General features: G+C 35.9%; 1 protein-coding gene and 1 pseudogene across 2 annotated transcripts in view; both read right to left on the bottom strand.

Annotated features, from left to right (window-relative positions):
• STK3 (serine/threonine kinase 3) overlaps positions 1-20,250 on the bottom strand; it is a 447,757-nt gene that overhangs the window by 116,511 nt on the left and 310,996 nt on the right. For both annotated transcript variants that reach the window (XM_027850026.1, XM_027850025.1), the window contains one exon: positions 4,958-5,150. In XM_027850026.1, coding sequence (XP_027705827.1) covers positions 4,958-5,150 — 193 coding nt within the window. The remainder of the gene's footprint in view (positions 1-4,957; positions 5,151-20,250) is intronic.
• Positions 16,286-16,754, bottom strand: LOC114034360 (annotated as a pseudogene).

Raw genomic sequence — 20,250 nt, forward strand, 5'->3', positions numbered from 1 at the left:
ACAGGTCATGACTTCCTTGCCACACTTCCTTTTTTACAGGATCAATACACATTGTTGTTATAGTTTACCTAGATTCTGGCAAGGCTCTGATGGAGTATAATATTTTTTTTGTGGCAATAATAAAAAGAAATAGATTGCATGATAATACAATAAGAAAGATTCAGAACTGTTCGGTTTGGATGGCAGGATCCAAAGAGTAGTGTATCCCAGGATCTATGCTTGGTGCTGTCCATTTTGATCAATGATTTGGAGTAAACCAGAGGTTGTATATTCATCAAATTTGAAGATGATACAAACCTAGGAGGAATAGCAAATATACTAGATGACAGAATCAGGATCTAAAAGGATCTTGACAGGCTACCTCTTTTTCTTGAATCTATTAAGATGAAATTGAATAGAGATAAATGTAAAGTCTTACACCAGGGTACAAGAAAATCAACTTCACAAGTAAAAAATGCAAAACAACAGTTGTTAAATAAAAAAAGAGATAGGCATTTTAGTAGACTAAAAGTTTATCAACGGTATAATGTAGCTGCCAAAAAATTAATATGATCTTAGGTTGCATAGCTTTCAGAATGACTAAAGTGATAAGCCCTCTCTTCATTTGTCAGACCTAATCTCTAGTACTGTGTTTAGTCCTGGGCACTTGGATTTAAGAATGATATTGATAGGGGGGCGGAGCCAAGATGGCAGAGGGAAAGCAGTGACTTGCTTGAGCTCTCCCATAAAAAATGGCTCTAAATAAATTCTAAAGCAGCAGAACCCTCAAAAAGACAGAGTGAAACAAATTTCCAGCCAAAGACAGCCTGGATGGTTGATCGGAAAGGTATATCGCGCCGGGTCGGGAGAGGAGCGCAGTTCAGCATGGGCGCGCAGGCCTTAGAAAACCTGGAGCAGGCTTCAGAGGACTGAATCACGGACAGCTGTGGCAGTTTCCAGACTTCTCAACCCAAGAACTCTAAAGACAACTTAGAAGGTCAGTGGGAAAAGTTTGTGACTGCAGTGAGAGAAGGAGCTAGGTCTCAGCCACCCCTGGGGCCGCGGCTGTTTCCTGAGCTTCCGGCCCACAGACTGAAGGGGAATCAAGGGGCTGATCAAAGGGGGATTGCAGGGATCTCTTTGCCAGTGCTGAGGCAGGAATCTCTTGCTTTACTAGTGCTTGGATCTGGGTCACAGCTCTGAGGGGCAGTACTGGGGTGAGGAGGAATGCTGGTGTGGTAAAGCTTTTTGTGGTGGTGGAGAGGAAACACCTCACCCCTTATCACAGCACCTTGGAAGAAGTGAAAATTTTCAGATCCCTAGAAGTATCTCTGAAAACAGCTGAACAAATCTCCGAAGCTTGGGACAGTACATTCTCCACAACAGAAGCAGACTTTTACCTTAACAGTTTAAAACTCAAGTAATTGGCTGGGATCATGAGTAAACAGCGCAAAAAGAGTCAGACTATATTATCTTACTTTGGTGATAAAGAAGATCAAAACATACAACCAGAAGAAGACAACGAAGCCAAAGCTCCTACATCCAAAGTTTCCAAGAAGAATATGAATCAGTCCCAGGCCTTGGAAGAGCTCAAAAGGGATTTTGAGAAGCAAGTAAGAGAAGTAGAGGAAAAACTGAGAGTTTTGCAAGAAAATCATGAAAAACAAGTCAACAGCTTGCTAAAGGAGACCCACAAAAAATACTGAAGAAAATAACACCTTAAAAAATAGCCTAACCCAAATGGCAAAAGAGGTCCAAAAAGCCAATGAGGAGAAGAATGTCCTAAAAAGCAAAATTGGACAAATGGAAAAGCAAGTCCAAAAGCTTACTGAAGAAAATACTTCCTTAAAAATTAGACTAGAGCAATTGGAAGCTAGTGACTTTATGAGAAATCAAGACAGTGTAAAACAAATCCAAAAGAATGAAAAATTAGAAAACAATGTGAAATATCTCATTGGAAAAACAACTGACCTGGAAAATAGATCCAGGAGAGACAATTTAAAAATTATTGGACTATCTGAAAGCCATGGTCAAAAAAAGAGCCTAGACATCATCTTTCAAGAAATTATCCAGGAAAACTGCCCTGATATTTGAAAACCAGAGAGCAAAATAGAAATTGAAAGAATCCACCAATCTCCTCCTGAGATTCCCAAAGGAAAACTCTAAGGAATATTGTAGCCAAATTCCAGGGTTCCCAGGTCAAGGAGAAAATATTATAAGCAGCCAGAAAGAAACAATTCAAGTATTGTGGAAACACAATCAGGATAACACAAGATTTAGCAGCTTCTACATTAAGGGACCACAGGGCATGGAATATAATATTCCGGAGGGCAAAGGAGATAGGATTACAACCAAGAATCACCTACCCAGCAAAACTGAGTATAATCCTGCAGGGAAAAAAGTGGTCATTCAGTGAAATAGAGGACTTTCAAGCATTGTTGATGAAAAGACCAGAGCTGAATAGAAAATCTGATTTTCAAATACAAGACTCAAGTGGGAACATGAAGAGGTAAACAAGAAAGAGAAAATCATAAGAGACTTATTACGGTTGAACTGTTTACATTCTTGCATGGAAAGATGATATTTGTAACTCATGAGACCTTTGTCAGTATTAGGGTAGTTGCAGGGGAAAAAATTGTATGTACGTATATATAGATATAGATAGATAGACAGACAGACAGATAGATAGATAGATAGATAGATAGATAGATAGATAGAGGGTACAAGGTGAGTCAAAAATGAAGGGGTCATATCTGGAGAATAAAATTAAGGGGTGAGAGAGGATTATACTAGGAGAAAAAAAAAAGAATGATATTGATGAGCTGCAGAGTACCCAAGGGGCAACTAGGATGGTGAAAGGCTTTGAGTTCATTTCATATGAGAAAGAGTTGAAGGAACTGAATATGTTTAACTTGAAGAAAATAATACTAAGAAAGAAAATGACAGCCATCTTCAAATATCTGAAAGGCTATTACAAGAAGGATTAGACTTGTTCTGTTTGGTCCTGGGGCAAAACAGGAGCAATAAGTGGAAGTTGCAAAGAGGCAAATTTAGGCTTTTGATGTTATAAAAAATATTCTAACTATCAGGTCTGTTCAAAAGTGGAATGGGCCACCTCAAGTAGTGGCAGGGCCACTTAATTCAAGCTTAGTCTGGACAATCACTTGCTGGATTTGTTATATTAGGGATTCCTTAAATGTATGGGTTATACTAGATGGCTACTGAGATGACTTCCAGCTCTAGAATTCTGCAGCTCTGTGATCCTTCCCCTTCCTAATCCACAGTTACTTCACAGTCAGTCTCCTTTTCCTTCTTCCTGAATGTTACTGAAGGAGTATCTTTCCATTATGCAGTGTTCTGCATTAATAAAGGTTTAAATTCATGAGTACAAGGTGAGTCACACATTTCCTGCTCACCAGGAGAACAGGTGGGTCAAGTTAGCTGATAAAAGGATAACAGACATAGAGAATCAGTTAAGATTACTCCTCCATGGAACACAGTAAATAAAAGCCAAAGAACAAGGATATGTCCTTTAGAAGATAGGATAGCAACACGTGTCCAAAGAATAGACTGGCAGCCAGAGATTTGTACCTTAAATGCCTGGGAAGTAGGCCAGGGACTAGGTATAGGCTTCAGTAGTAAGGTGTTAAGGTGAAGTGTTCAAAGAGTTGTCCAATAGTCAGCATCTATTTCCTACTAGAAAGGAAGGCAGAGAAGAGACACAAAGCTGTCTACAAAGATCAGAAAGTGGTGGTGGGGTTGGAAATCTCATTCTGTGAGTGTGTGTATATGTGCATTGGGGAGTGTGTGTGTGTGTGTGTGTGTGTCGGTGTGTGTGTGTGTATGTGTGTGTGTGTATGCACGCGTACACACGTGTGCCAGAGAAAAAGAGAGAGGATTACATATAAATGTTAGAGTTGATTGTTCTATCAGATACAGAGTTTCAAAAAAGGTGTGCGCTTTCCCTTTCTCTCTCTCTCTCTCTCTCTCTCTCTCTGTTATAACTCTAGATGTAGCAGTACTGTGCATTCTATGGCTGAAATGGAGAAACTAGATGGCAATTCAGTAAATTTTATAGAGTAATTCATATCAGAATTTTTACTCCTCAGAAATGTGGCCTATGATATTTCATTGTAATTGAATTGCAGACTTGGTATTTCTTTGTGGCTAAGCTTCTATCAGCCAAGGTAAATTTATTTTTCCAAAATCCACATAGATAGAATATGGTACTACACATTCTATTACTCAAATAGAAAATTTATTATTTTACAAAAAAGATTCTCACTGAAAATATTTGCTTGGTTTTGGGATGAGAATTTGTTATATGCTAAAAGCACAGTTAGTGAAACTCTAAGCCCCTAAAGTTAATTTAAATGGGAATTTAGCCATTTTTAAAAGGGGAAGTGTATCACTGTTTATGTCTGTGCTAGCAAAAATTCCACAGTGCTAATTTAGAAACAAGAATCAGGAACAAAATGGAAACTTTATTTCACAAAAGTTCTTTTTGCGTCACTTGACCTCTTCTGTGTATGTGTGTGTGTATCCTTCCCTTTGTTGCTGTTATCTTTGTCTAGCTGCCTTTGTCTCCTTTCCCTTTATTCCTCAGAATTTGATGTACTATATTGTTAATTTTAAAAAGCAGTCAAATGTAACATTTTTAATATTTTCTTTTTTAAAAATTCTCAACAACTAAACACTGATTTTCCCTCCCTTTTGGTCCAGTTGCTCTTAATAAGAAGTAGAATAGGAAGGAAAATTCCCTTCTTTCCTTGATTTTTCATACTGTACCACATTATACTGTGGTAGCCTATTTAACTTTATATTATGGTTGGTTCTTGCGTTTGTTTTGGATCACAAAGAACAATTTTTTTGTACATCTTTTCCTAAAATTACATGACACTCCCTTAAGATGATAATTTCTAAAAGACAATGCTCTCCAGGATAAGAAAGTAAGATTCAAAGGGGGAAAAGGACATACTTTTCATAGTTCCATCTACTTCTTCTTCATCTTCACTGTTTATGACCATGGTTCCCAAGTCAGATTCTAATATGGTGGTATTGTGTTCAATCATGGTCTGAGCCCCTTCACTCATTGTGTTGATAGCCCTCATGGTGCCCACACTTTCCAAACCAGTCTTCACCATGGTATGAGAATCCAATTCATCTTCTTCCTGCAAATAAACACTGAAAATCAAAACTTAATATCTATATCCAGAACACTGAGAAGGATGCAATTTCTAAGAGTTATGGATTTTCTGTTCAGTGTTATTAGTATAACATTATTAAGAAGATAAAAATAAATTGAACAATACCAACAACATAAGTTTTACTAAGATTAGTTGGATGATTTTTATATGGGATACTTACAGTGACTCATATGGAAAATGAGAGCTACTTTAGGGCAAAGAATGTCTCATTTTTATATTTGTGTCTCCAATACTGAACACACTGCTTGAAATATAGAAAGTACTTAATAAATGATTATTGAGTGTTTTTTTTAAATGGATAACAAAAACACAAAACAATAAAAAGGGAAGAGAATAAAGACTGCAAAATACAGTCTAGTGATCTTTGACTTTATTGACCTTCTGAGGATCCTTCATGCTCTAAGATTATTTGAAAGTTCAACTAATTTATAATATAATCAAGGAATGTTATTTGGTGAAACTTCTACTGTCTACTCTTTCATCCCGAACTACCTCATGGCTAGCTCCCCACTCTAACAACATCACCTCCTACAATGTTCCATGCCACATCTGTCCACCACTTTCATCATGCCCTTTGAAACTCTTGCTCTATAATTAATGAGTTTCCTTCATTTCAGATTTTTTCCTCCCATGTTCTTTTCTTCTTCTGGCTCTAAGGTCTGGCTCCCTCTCAGATGACACTCAATTTCAGGTTTTCCTTTCTAGCACTTGCTATACTTTCTTCCAAAGCTCCTCATTCACCCATTCTGGAAATAAAATCAAAATACTCCATGTTCCTACTGAAATTTGAGACTTTCATTCTACTGTCATCACTCAGCTACTGCTTCTGGTTCACTTTATCCAAATTTAATACTTTATTCAAGTCTATTGGCTATTATCAACCAAAGCCCAGGACAATACTGACCTTCCTTTCTCTTTTTAAATTTTTTTTTTTTTAAATTCAGCACTTGACAAATGCAAAGAGAAGAACTGGGAATGGGGGGGCATAGCCAAGATGGCAGAGTAAAGGCAGGGACTTGCCTGGGCTCTCCCCAATTCCCTTCCAAACAAATTTAAAATAATGCCTCAAAACCAATTCTGAAGCAGCAGAACCAACAAAGGGTCAGGGCGAACCAATTTTCCATCCCAAGAAACCTTAGAAGGCTAGAAGAAAAGGTCTATCTCACTGGGGTATAAGTGGAGTGCAGTCTAGCACAGGTCACACCTCTGCAAACTAGCAACAGGCCTGGGGATTGACTGAATTGAAGCAGTAGTGGCTTCCAGAGCTCTCTCTCCACAGACAGTAAAGGAACTGGACAACTAGTCAGAAGGAGATTACAGGGGACCCTTTGATAACACTGGGAGCAGGACTCTGTTCACTGCCCATATCTGGTTCCAGGTCATAGTCCCAGGGTAGAAATGAACGCCTGTGATTACTCACATAGCACAAGCCAGAAGAACAGTGACCACAACTCTCCTCAGATCATATCATCTTAGAAGAACTGAAAACTTACAGATCCCCAGAACTAGCTCTGAGAGCAACAACAAGAAAGACCTAGTGCTTGGGACAGTACCCCTTTCACCTCAGGAGCAGAGCTCAACTTAAACATAAAGTTAAAAGTCAAGAAATAGGATGGGAACATGAGTAAACAATAACAACACCTGACTATAGAAAGTCATTATAGTGACAGGGAAGATCAAAACACAAACTCAAAAGAAGACAATGAAATCAAAGTAGCTGCAGGCAAACCACAAAGAAAAACGTGAATAGGTCTAAGGACCAAAAAGTCAAATAAGAGAGGTAGAGGAAAAATTGCGGGAAAATGAGAGTAATACAAAAAAATCATGAAAAAAGAGTCAACAGCTTGGTAAAGAGACACAAGAAAACAATACCTTAAAAAACAGAATAGGCCAAATGGTAAAAGAGGCAAAAAAAAATCCATTGAAGAGGCAAACTCATTAAAAAGCAAAATTGGCCAAGTAGAAAAAAAGATGTACAAAAATTCAATGAAGAAAAGAACTAAAAAAAAGTAGAACTGGCCAAACAGAAAATAGGTACAAAAGCTCAATGAAGAAAATAATTCCTTAAAAATTAGAATTGGGCAAGTGGAAGTGAATGATTCCACAAGACACCAAGAAACAATAAAATAAAATAAAAAGAATGAAAAAATAGAAAAAATGTGAAATATCTCATTGGAAAAACAACTGACCTGGAAAACAGACCCAGGAGAGATAATTTAAGAATTATTGGACTACCTGAAAGCCACAATCAAAAGAAGAGTCTAGACATTATAGTTCAAGAAGTTATCAAGGAGGGACAGCTAGGCGGCGCAGTGGATAGAGCACTGACCTAGGAGTCAGAGGACCTGACTCCAAATCTGACCTCAGACACTTGACACTTAGTAGCTGTGTGACCCTGGGCAAATCACTTAACCCTGACTGCCTCACCAAAAAAGCAAAAAAAAAAAAAAAAGAAAGAAAAAGCAAAAAAAAAAAGTTATCAAGGAAAACTGCCCTGATATCCTAGAACCAGAGGGAAAACAGAAATTAAAAGAATCCACCAATCACCTCCTGAAGAAGATTCCAAAATAAAACTCCCAAGAATATTACAGCCAAATTCCAGAGTTCCTGGGTGAAGGAGAAAATACTCCAAGCAGCTATTAAAAAAGAAAGCATAGGAATAAATGGAACTTTCCTCAAAATTATAAGTACTATCTAAGTAGATAAATACTGGGAGATGCTGGGAAAAATATCCACAATTTCAGATATGTACACAACTGCAACAGCAGAAAAGTAAAGTGGACTTAAGAAGCCTTTTGATGATGCTTGAAAGAGGAAAGAGTATAAAAACTGGCTTAAAGCTTAACATAAAAAAAAAAAAAGATCTTGGCAACTGATCCCATCAATCCCTGGCAAACAGAGGGTGAAGAAATTGAAGGAGGGTCAGATTTTAAATTCTTGGGCTCAAAGATCACTGTAGATGGTGACTGTAGCCACAAAATTAAAAGACAATTGATTTTTGGAATGAAAGCTATGATAAATCTGGACAGCATACTAAAAAGCAGAGATATCACCTTGCCAACAAAGACCCATGTAGTCAAAGCTATGGTTTTTCCAGTAGCAATGTACTGCTATGAGAGCTGGACTATAAGTAAAGTTGAGGGCTGTGGAATCAATGTTTTCAAATTGTGGTGCTGAAGAACACTTCTGAAAATCCCCTTGGACAGCAAGAAGATCAAATCAGTCAATACTTAAAAGAAATTAATTTGCCTTCTCAATAAGAGCAGGGGGTAAAGCAATGATAGAATTGCTTGTTATAGCAATAACAGAAGAAAAAGTAATTGAATAGGCAACAAAGAAACAAAACTTACTCTTTGTAAATGATATGATGGTATACTTAGAGAATTCTAGAGAATCAACTAAAAAACTACTTGAAATAATTAACAACTTTAGTAAAGTTACAGGATATGAAATAAATTCACATAAATCATCAGCATTTCTACATATTACCAAAAAAGTCCTGCAGTAAGAGATACAAAGAGAACTATGTGAACACAAATACAAAACACTTTTCACACAAATAAAGCCAAATCTAAAGAATTAGAAAAATATTACTCCAGAGGCCTTGTAATGGAAAATGCTATCCACACCCAAAGAAAGAACTATGGAAGTTGAATTGCTATTTTTTTTCTCTTCTGTTGAGTTTTGTTTCCTCTTTCTGATGGTCCCTCCAATTGGTTTTAATTTTTACTTACAACATCACTAATGTGAAAATATGTTTAATATGAATGTAAATGTATAGCCTATATCAGATTGTGTGCCGTCTTGGGGAGGGTAGTGGGGGGGGAGGGTAGTGGGGAGGAAGGGGGAGAAAAATTTTAAACTCAAAAGCGTATGGAAGTGATTAACAAAAGGAAAAAAATTAAAAATTTAAAAATTTAAAAAAGGAAATACTTGAGAAAATAATGCAAAGTTTTGCTTTTTATTTGTTTTTTTAAGTAAGTAAAAATGTTTTCCTTATAAGCATAAAGCTTTTCCATCAAAACTGCATGTTTTATAAATCACAAAATTATCCTATATAATTGTTTTCATAAAGTCCCTGTTTACTTTTGTACTTTAATAACTCAAGTTGAATTCATAATAGAACATTATCTACCTTTTATATATGTATTCATTATTTTGCATTATAGATATTTGTATACGTGCCTACTGGAGGGGACTGGAAGCTACCTTTTTGAGCTCTGTCACTTACAAAGTGTGACCTGGATCAAGTCAATTTCCTTTCTTGTGCTTATTTTTCTCATATGGACAATGAGTGGATTAGACTGGATGACTTTTCAGGGCCCTTAAAACTAAATCTATGATATTGTGACATGGATTCCCCTTGCTGTTTTGATCTATAGAATTAAAGCCTGAGTTTTATTATTTAAAAAAATGCACTTCTTTGCAGCATATTCCTACTAGTTATTTTCAATAAAGGATATGGAGTAAGTTAAAAAAATATTAATTGATCCTGGGTAAGCCAAGCCAATATAATAAAAATGACAATTTTACCTAAAATAATTTACTTATTTAGTGTTATACCAATCAAACTACCATAATTATTTTATAAAGCTCAAAAATATAATAACAAAATTTATCTGGAAGAATACAAGGTCAAGAATATCAAGGGAATTAATAAAAAAATGTAGAGAAAGGTAGCTTAGTCATAACAGATATCAAACTGTAATACAAAATGGTAATCATCAAAACAATTTGATATTGACTAAGTAACAGTGGAATACATTAGGTACACAATATACAATAGTAAATGACCATAGTAATCTAGTGTTTGACAAATCCAAAGATCCAAGCTTTTGGGATAAGAGATCACTATGACAAAAACTAGTGGGAAAACTGAAAAACAGTTTGGCAGAAACTAGGTAAAGACCAACATCTATCACAGTATACCAAGAAAAGGTCAAAATCGGTACACAATTTAAAAATAAATGACGATACCTTAAGTAAACCAGGGGAGCATGGAATATTTACCTATAAGATCTATGGAAAAGTGAAGGATTTATAGCCAAACAAGAGATAGAGAGCATCATGAGATATAAATGGATAATTCTGATTACATTAAATTAAAAGGGTTTTGCACAAACAAAACCAACACAGACAAGATTAGAAAGAAAGCAGGAAAAAATTATAGCAAGTTTATCTGAGAAAGGTCTCATTTCTCAAATATACAGAGAATGGAATCAAATTTATATGAATATAAGTCATTTCTCAATTGATAAATGGTCAAAGAATATGCACAGACAATTTTCAGATAAAGAAATCAAAGCTTTCTGTAGTCATATGAAAAAATGTTTCATATCGTTATAGATTAAAGAAGTGAAAATTACAACAACTCTGAGGTACCCAAACCTATCATATTGGCTAATATGACAGAAAAGGGAAATGACAAATGTTGGAGGGCATAGGGGAAAATTGGGACACTAATGCACTGTTGGTGGAGTAGTGAACTAGTTTGGCATTAGGCCCAAAGGGCTGTAAAACTGTGCATACCCTCTGACCCATTAATATCACTACTAGGTCTGTATTCCAAAGAGATAAAAAAAAAATTTTTAAAGGAAAATGATCTACACATACAAAAATATTTATGGCAGCTCTTTTTGTATTGGCAAAGAATTGGAAATTGAGGAGATGCCCATCAACTGGGGAATGGTTGAGCAAGTTGTGGTATATGATTGTGATGGATACTATCATGCTATAAGGAATGATGAGCAGAATGCTTTCAGAAAAACCTGGAAAGACTTACATGAACTGATGCAAAATGAAGTGAGCACAACCAGGAGAACATTGTACACAGTAACAATACTGTACTTTAATCAACTGTGAATGACTTAGCTATTCTCAGAAATACAATGATCTAAGAAATTCTGAAGGACTTGTGATGAAAAATGCTATCTACTTCCAGAGAAGGAACTGATGGAGACTGAGTGCAGATCAAAGCATACTTTTTAAAACTTTCTTTTTCTTTTTTACTTTTTTTGGGGGGGGGGAGGTCTGTTTTCTTTTATTCATATGAAAATAAGTTTTGTATAACAACACATATATAATCTATATCGAATTGCTTGCTTTCTCAATGAGAGGGTAATGGAAGGAGGGAGAGAATTTAGAATGAGAAATTTATAAAAATGAATTTTTAAAATTGTTTTTACATGTAATTGAAAAAATATTTTTGGGGTAGCTAGGTGGTGCAATGGATAGAGCACCAGCCCTGAAGTCAGGAGGACCTGAGTTCAAATTCGGCCTCAGACCAAACACTTGACGCTTACTAGCTGTGTGACCCTGGGCAAGTCACTTAACCCCAACTGCCTAAATACATATATGTGTATATATATATGTATATTTTTTTATTTAAATATTCCAGGAAAAACATTAATATTTCCATATACACAATAAAACTCCCCAAAAGTGATGACTGTATCTGGGTCTGCAAATCTCTATTATGTAGAGATTGCTTTTTTAAGGTGTATAATAAATTCAATGTTATTTTCAAATCTATCCTGTTTGTTTCCTTCTAAAATTCCATGGTTTTCTTTCGTGCATTTTCTTTTAAATGTTTCAATGACTCCTTCAGTTCCCCGTCCCCAACATTATTACCAACCCTTTCTCCCAATCCCAACCAAACCAAAAAGAGAGCAAGAAAAAAGCAAAATCTCATAACACATAATTACACAAAACCAATCCACACAGTGGTCATATCTGAAAGTATATCTTTTGAATTTGAGACCATTACTAGTCAGAATGTGGATAGCTCCCTTCATTAGTCTTTGTAAGTTGTGGTGGTCACTGCGTTGACCAGAATTCTGGATATTTCAAAAGGTGTTGCAGGTTTCTCTGAAACTCTGATATTAATTTAATTTTTTTATGCTGAACCCAATGAAAATTACATAAAATGAGCATTTCAATGAGTATAATAGAAGAGAAAGAGAGAGCTGAATAAGTAATCATCAGTCTCCACAATGTACAGTTTACTTTTAAAAAACTAAATAATAAATTTAAACACATAACTTTCAAACCTGGCCTGCTTATTTTTGATTCCTTCTGGTCTTTCGTTTGTTCTCTTCTATATTCCATGATCCTCTTTTTTGGGGGGGAGGGCAACCCCAATCCAACTTTACCTCCCACCTCTACCCACCAATTAAAGGAAAACAAAAGCCTTGGAACAAATATTCATAGACAAGAAAAGCAAATTCCCATATTGGCTACATCTGAAAATGTATGTCTTACCCTGCATCTTGAGTCTATTACTTCTTCCATTAAGTAATAGGTAACATGTTTCATCATTGGTCCTCTGGAATTGTTGTTGGTCATTACACAGATCAGAGTTCTTAGGTCTTTTCAAGTTGTCTCTTTACAATGCTGTTGTTATCCTATACATTGTTCTCTGGGTTTTGTTCACTTTACTTTGTCTAAGTTCACACAAGTCTTCCCAGGTTTCTTACAAACTATCATTTCTTATGGAACAATGATATTTGATTATATATCTATGACACAATTTGTTTACCCATTTCCCAATTTGGGGGCATGTCCTTTGTTTCCAGTTCTTTGCTACAACATATATAACTTCTATAAATATTTTTATACCTATGGGAGCTTTTTCTCCATCTTTGATCTTTTTGAGATATAGGCCTAGTATTGGAATTGCTAAGTCAAAGAGTATGCATAGTTCTAACTTTTTTTTATCCTAGAATGGCTAGATAAATTAATAGCTCCACCAATACACAATAGTGTACCTGTCTTTTTGCAGCCCTGCAGCCCTTCCACTGTGATCTTCCCTTCTTTTCTCAGTAAGTTCAGTGCCTGGGTCACAGTCTCCCTCTTCATCTCAACTCCTGTAAACATATCAAGGGACTTCAACGTACATGCTGATGATCCTTCAAATAATCTCCCATTCCTTCAATCTGTTCAATTATCTTGAGCTACTTTTCCACCCCACCTCAGCTACACACAAGGATGGTCATCCCTTTCATCTATGCCCCATAAGTACTCCACTTTCATGATCAAAAACTCTGAAATTTCTTTATCCAATATAATCATTCTACCTCTGTGTCTTATTTCTCCCAAACCTATTCTTAATTCTCACGTGACTTGAATCAATCTTGACCCCTTATTCAACTAACTCTGTACTACCCTCTGCTTTCAAATTCTTTGCACCCTATTCTATCATCATTTATTTCTTGCCAATCTTCAGTCCTATATTACTTCCACTATATACCTCCTACAAGCTGCTGAGTGGAGTTGGAGAAAGTCATGCAACAATGCTGACTAAACCTACTACAAATTTATACTATATAATCTCAACTGAACTATCACTATAGCAAAGTAATTCTTTTGTGTTGTTCAATTGTTTTTCAGTCATGTCTGACTCTTTGTGAGACAATTTGGAGTTTTCTTGGGAAAGATGATGGTTTGCCATTTCCTTCTTCATCACATTTTACAGATGAAGAAATGGAGGCAAGCAGGGTTAAGTGACTTACCTAGGGTCACATGGCTAGTAAGTATCTGAGGTCAGATTTGAACTCAAGAAGATGAGTCTTCCTGACTCCAGGCTCTGCATTCTATCCACTGTACCACAAGTTGCCTCCTCTCTAGTTGATTTCTCTTTTTTACTCTCCACATTAGCTCCAGAACCTTTGTTTTTCTCCTCAAGCCTCCTACAGCACCACCTCTCCCCCTTTCTCAGCAATTAGTCATGCCATACCTTATAGAAAAAAGGCCTTTTGCCAAAAGTTTCCTCTTCCATACATCTTTATCTCACAACTCTTTGACATAATTCCCCAAATCATTTCCTCCTTTTTCCTAGGCTCTGATAAAGAGACAGTTCTTCTCTTCACCAAAGTCTATCCCTTTTTATATATCCCATCCCCTCTCAATCTTCTGCAATAGATTGCCCCCTTTATCATTCCCCCTCTTTAATCCTCAATCTCTCCCTATGTGATGCCTTAAAGACATGACTAAATCTCCCCAGTCCTTAAAAAAGAAAAAACTTCACTTTGTCTAAGTTCACACAAGTCTTCCCAGGTTTCTTACAAACTATCATTTCTTATGGAACAATGATATTTGATTATATGTCTATAACACAATTTGTTTAGCCATTTCCCAATTTAGGGGCATGGCCTTTGTTTCTAGTTCTTTGCTACAACAAATAGAACTTCTATAGAATTATAGATCCCACCATCCAACAATTAGCTTTCAAATGTTGACAGACCGACAGAATCAATCCTGTACTAGGTTTAGGAAATTACAATACATAATCTAAGAAAGGTCAGTCATCTCTGCAACTCCATTTTCCATAAACTAACTGCACAATTGTTGTCCTCCTCACACCCAACTCTTCTCCCTCTTTTCACCTAAGTATGGGTATTTACCAAGGCTGAAAGATCTAAGTTCTCTAATCTTTCACTGAACCATCTCCTCTAGTCAATTCACATGCTTTGACATTTTCAATTCTTATCTTCGCACACAACTCCCCAATTCCCATTTTCAGTCAAGCCCTCTCACCTGGGTTCTAGCCCTATACCTTTAATTGCTTAGTATATAGGTGCATTTAAAATGTTTAACCTTCATCTTAAACTCAGTATGTTCAAAAGTGAGCCATGATCTTATCCACAAATCAAATATTGTTCTTTGCCAATGACACTAACATGCTCCAGGTCTGATTCAAAAACTTGACATTCATCCCCATATCCAGTCACCTCTTTATCTCCATTTCTACCTCCACTGCAGTCCCTTATGCTTTCATATCTGAATTACTGTAATAGCTATTGAATTAGTCCCCCTGATTCCACACTTCCCTTCAAACTATTATAAATATGAATTTCCCATTCATATTCTTTAATCATTCATGGAGTGGGGAATGACTCTTTGCCTTATAAATTTGAATCAGTTTATTATGTATCTTAGAAATAAGCCTTTTATCAGAGAAACTTATTACAAAGATTTTTTGCCAGTTATTTTCCTTTTAATTTTAGCTTTATTGCATTTCTTAATGTAAAAACTTTTTAATTTCATGTAATCAAAATTATCTATTTTTATTTTCTATCCTGTTTTGTTAAACTTTTCTTCTATTCATAAATCACATAGGTAATTTTTCCATGTTATTCTCATTTGTTTAAGGTGTTGTCTTTTGTATCTAGGTCACATATCTAGGTCAGATCATCTTGGTATAAGGGCTGAAATGTTGGTCTAAGTCTAATTTTTTGTATACTGCTATCCAATCTTCCCAACTGTTTTTGTCAAACAGTGGGTCTTATCCCAGTAGCTGAGGTTTTTGTGTTTATATAATACTAGAGCATGAGATATTTTTTTTTGCTTTTGTGTTGTGTGTCTAATCTGTTCCACTGACTGATCTATTTTTTAACCAGTACTAAATTGTTTTGAGAATTACTGCTTTGTAGTATAGTTTGAATTGTAGTACTGCTGGGTCCACTTTGTTCCTACTTTCTTTCATTCTTTCCCTTGAGATTCTTGACTTTTTTTGTTGTAATATAAATTTCATTATTTTTCCATTATTATTTTATTATTCTGTCTTTTGATATTTTGATTTGTATAGTACTGAATAAGTAAATTAAGTGAGACAGTACTATCATTTTTATTATATTGACTCATCCTACTCATAAACAATTAATACTTTTGAAATTATTTAGGTTTGTATTTCTGTAAGTAGTGGTATATAGCTGCATTTATGTAACTCTTGTGTGCATCTTGGTAGGCAGCCTCTCAAGTGTTTTATACATTCTTTAGTTATTTTAAATTTCTCTATCATTTCCTCTGGATTTTTATAGTATAACATAGTGATGCTGATGATTTGTGTGGATTTCATTTTATATACTATAAGTTTACTTAAGTTGCCATTCCAATGATGTTTAGTTAACCCTTTAGAGTTCCTTAAGTATACCATCTTATCCTTTGCAAAAAAGTAATACTTTTAATTCTTTACCTATGGCTTTTCCCTAAGTTTCTTTTTCTAATCTTACTGTTATAGCCAGCATTTATAGTTTGATATCAAATCGAAGTGGCAACAATAGACATCCTTGTTTCTATCCTGATTTTTTTTAATGAACAAGGCAATTTATTAATGAATCTGGTGTGGTTTGTCCTAATGTTTCTTGTTGGCAGCTGCCACCTGTCTGGCAATTCTGTCCAGGTCTCTCTGTCCCTGAGGTGTCAGCTTCCAGCCCCAATCCTGGTCCTTCTCCACCACCGTGAGGCCTTCCAGGGCTTGCAGGACCCTTTGGACACACTCTTGGAGCCTCTGCTGAAGTGAGTGGGCATGACCCCATTGCACTGGTGCCCACCATAGATCTTGGTCATGGATCCCACGCCAGCACCGCCTTGGAGGTACAGGTTTCGGGCCGTGGAGGTGGCCTGGGTGTAGAACCAGTTCTCGTCGTAGAGCGCCAGCTCCTTATGTCTGGTCAGCTCGACTGTGTCCACCCATTCAGGGACTTTCAGTTTCCCTGACTTTTTCAAAAAGGTGGCCAGGGCCTGGATGAACTCCTTCTAGTTCACATCCTTCACTGTGACTCTGGGCATCATGTGGGCTCCACGCAGCCAGCCAGGGGAAAAGCTGATCCAGATTTTATTGGAAACGATTTTTGTTTACCTCCATTATAATTAGAAATATTTTCACTGTCTTAAAAAAATTGTTAAGGAGGAAAATTCTTAGAAACCTCAAAATGCTATACCTGCAAAAAATTATTATTGAGTTAAAAAAACCATTTCCATCTCAAAGTTTAACAATCTGTTAGTATATATGAAATGTTTTCCCTAGCATATTTTATATTAAAGCTAATAATTTTGAAATTATTATTATTTCAGAATTAAATTCTGATCTGAATTTGACACGTTGATACCTTTGTCATACAAGTTATGGCATTTTGTAATATTTTATTCAAAGTCATGCCTCATTTGTATATAGACCATCCTTTTTTTTTTCCTTCTCAAAAGATGAAAACATGTTGATACTTTATAGAATGAGATCTGCTAAGCAGATGCTTCACCACTGTAAAAGACAGCTAATTCCAGTAAGGGATACAATAGCATTTTCAATAAGTGGTAGTAATGTGCCAGGAATGCAAAACAGAGAACTGATGATAATCCAGCTTATGAATCATAAAATCCACACGGAATAAAAATATTTGAAAACATTATTAGGAAATCCTATCCCTTTCTTAAGTCACATTGAGATTGTAGCAATTTGAAGGATAATCAGGGTGTCCTTTGCATTAAGTTTCTTTATATTTTCAAAACATATGCTTTAAAGGACTTTTTACCATTAAAATAGGCTTTGGATTGATTTTAAATAAATTCAAACATCACAGTGGAGATATAGCTAGATAGCTTTTATGCTACATAACATTTGTGCCATTTGTGAAACAAAAAGAACATGGGAAGCACAATAAGACCAAAGTGAAATGCTCTAATCATAATGACTAGGTTTGCTCCTATAAAAGAGTAAAGAAATTATACCTACTTTCCTTCATTGCAAACTATGGAATACTCCTATTCTATCAAGTAACAGTCACTGTGATGGTTGGTTTCGCTTAAATGCTTTTCTCCCCCTTTTTCTTATTTATTTATTTTTTAGTAGGGAAGTCTCAGTGGTTAAGGGAGGGGCAAAGTATATATTCTAAATTCAACGGGGGTCAAAAAATCAACAAAAATAATGAATTTCAAAAAATTTTCTTAAGAGAAAAGTTAAAAGTAATGAAAAAGAGTTTAAACTGGTACCCTGCAAAAGTGTTGAGAAGCTTCTTCTGTTCCTGCTCATTCCATCTGTTTAATCTACCTATAGTATTCATTTTTCTACCCAGACTCAATTTTCTCCTATCTTTCTCTATCTATTGAGCAAGCCATGTACACTTGCCTAACTCTCCAAGTACCCTTGAGGTATCAATGTGTACAATGTGTATAAGCATCTTAGTGTATGCCTTTATAGATTAAAATGGATTTGTGAACATCTGTGAATTGCTTTATGCATAATGTTCTCAATAGAGATACCTGTTAGTTGTACAAGTATACACATTTGTGTATTTGTATGACTACCTATATTTAAACACAGGTATCAATGAACATCTCTTGTGAATATATATAGGTCCAGTTGCATTAACAATAGATGATGTGGAATGTGCCCAAGGGTCAGAGTCCCACTTAACCATATATTAGCTATGTGACAGTGAACATATCCTTTTAACCTCTTTAATCCTCATTTATAAAATGTAGCTGACAGTACTTATACTGGTGACCTGACAAGTTTGTTGTGAGGATTAAATGAAGTGGTCTTCTTCATTGAGCCTATAAATTACTACATCAATATACTTTATTATTATCATCATTGGATCATTATCAAATACATATCAAACAACTAAAGTTTTCACAGTACTATGTGAGAAGCTGCAAGTGTTATAATAAAAAGTAGAAAACATAGTCCCTGTCCTTGAGGAGTCACAATTTAGTCAGGGAAACAAAAAATACAACTGAGACAATTAAAGAACATAAGCAAGTACATGAGAATGTAGTTTTAAATTATGTACAACTGTTAAAACAATTCATATTAAGGTATCAGAGTCATAAGGGAAAGGTTTTTGGAAGAGGTAAATTTTAACTGAGACTACAGCACAGTAGAACACAGCAGAGTAGACTGAGGAGGCCTCAAAGTAAGGATGACTTGGATACAAGGCTGTACAAATACTGGCTAAGTGACTGTGAGCAAATGACGTAACTTCTCAGTGCCTCAATGTAATCTCTAATACTATGAATTACAGGACAGTTACTGATCTGCATTGGTAGAAAGAGTCCTCTCACCACATACTCCCAATGCAGATGAAACCATAGGTCCAGACCAAAAAAAAAAAAAGTTTTAACTGGGTCGTGAAAGATAAAAATAGTAACAGAGGAAGCAGGAGAATTCTCCAGAAAGAAAAATGTCATAAAGTTAAGTATATCCTGTTTAGAGAAATGTAAGGTAAGTTTGAGTAAGTATGGGTTAGGACACAATTTATCAAAGATCTAAAACAACAGTCAAGGAAGTTTAGATGGGATCTACTAGGCAGTGGACAGCTACTTCGGGTTCTTGAGTTGGGGTGGAGGGAGAGAGAAACAGGGAGTGCTGATATAAAGAAAATAGTATTTGAGTAAGTCTATCTTCACAGCTGTGTGCAGTATTAACTAGAGTAGGAGGGAATCTGGAATGGAGAGAGACTCAAGACAGGAGACCAGCCAGGAAGCTGTTGCAGCAATCCAGATGTGAGGTGATGAGGACCTGGACAATATCAGTTACTATGGAAACAGAGAAGAGCATAATCTGAAAAACACCATGGAAGAACTTGGTGACTGACTAAACTGGATAGGGGGCTTGGGGAAGAAAGTGGAGGAAAAGGGAAAGACCAAAATGGTGAGAATACTATACAATTAACAATGATGAGAAGTTTGTAAAAGAATATGAGTTTGAGTAGAGTACTGCTTATATTTGTGTCTGCATCCTATCACTCATTTGTATGGATTTTTTTCCTTTACCCCAAGAGAAAACAAAAACCCAACTTGTGCCATATAATGGGGAGTATAAGGATGAGGTGATGGCAATAAATAGGCTGTTTATAGGTGATAGACTGTGGACAGTAAAGGACTATCATCACCTACATCTCTGCAGGGTAATGAAGTTCTGATGTTGGTGAGTATACCTCTCCTTGCCCCAGTGCCAAGAAAGAAGGAAAGGAAGAAAGGAAGGAAAGGAGGGAGGGGAGGGGACTTTTGATTGTGGTAATGAATATTTATCACAAAGTTTTATTTATCAAGAAGTGTTATTTGTGGAGTATTTATCAAGAAACTATTATATGTCTCTCTCTTGACTGGCAATAAAACTGACTAATAGACACTTCAAGTTAGGTGCTCAGACACCTCAAATTCAGTATATACAAAAGTGAATTAATTATCTTTACCAGGAAACCCATTTCTCTTCCAAGTTTCTATATTTTTGTCAAGGGCACCATCACATTTCCAGGCAAATAGTTTTGTAATTCATTATCCTAAT

The sequence above is a fragment of the Vombatus ursinus genome, unplaced genomic scaffold (assembly GCF_900497805.2).
Source record: "Vombatus ursinus unplaced genomic scaffold, bare-nosed wombat genome assembly UNPS02008961.1, whole genome shotgun sequence".
NCBI lineage: Eukaryota > Metazoa > Chordata > Mammalia > Diprotodontia > Vombatidae > Vombatus > Vombatus ursinus.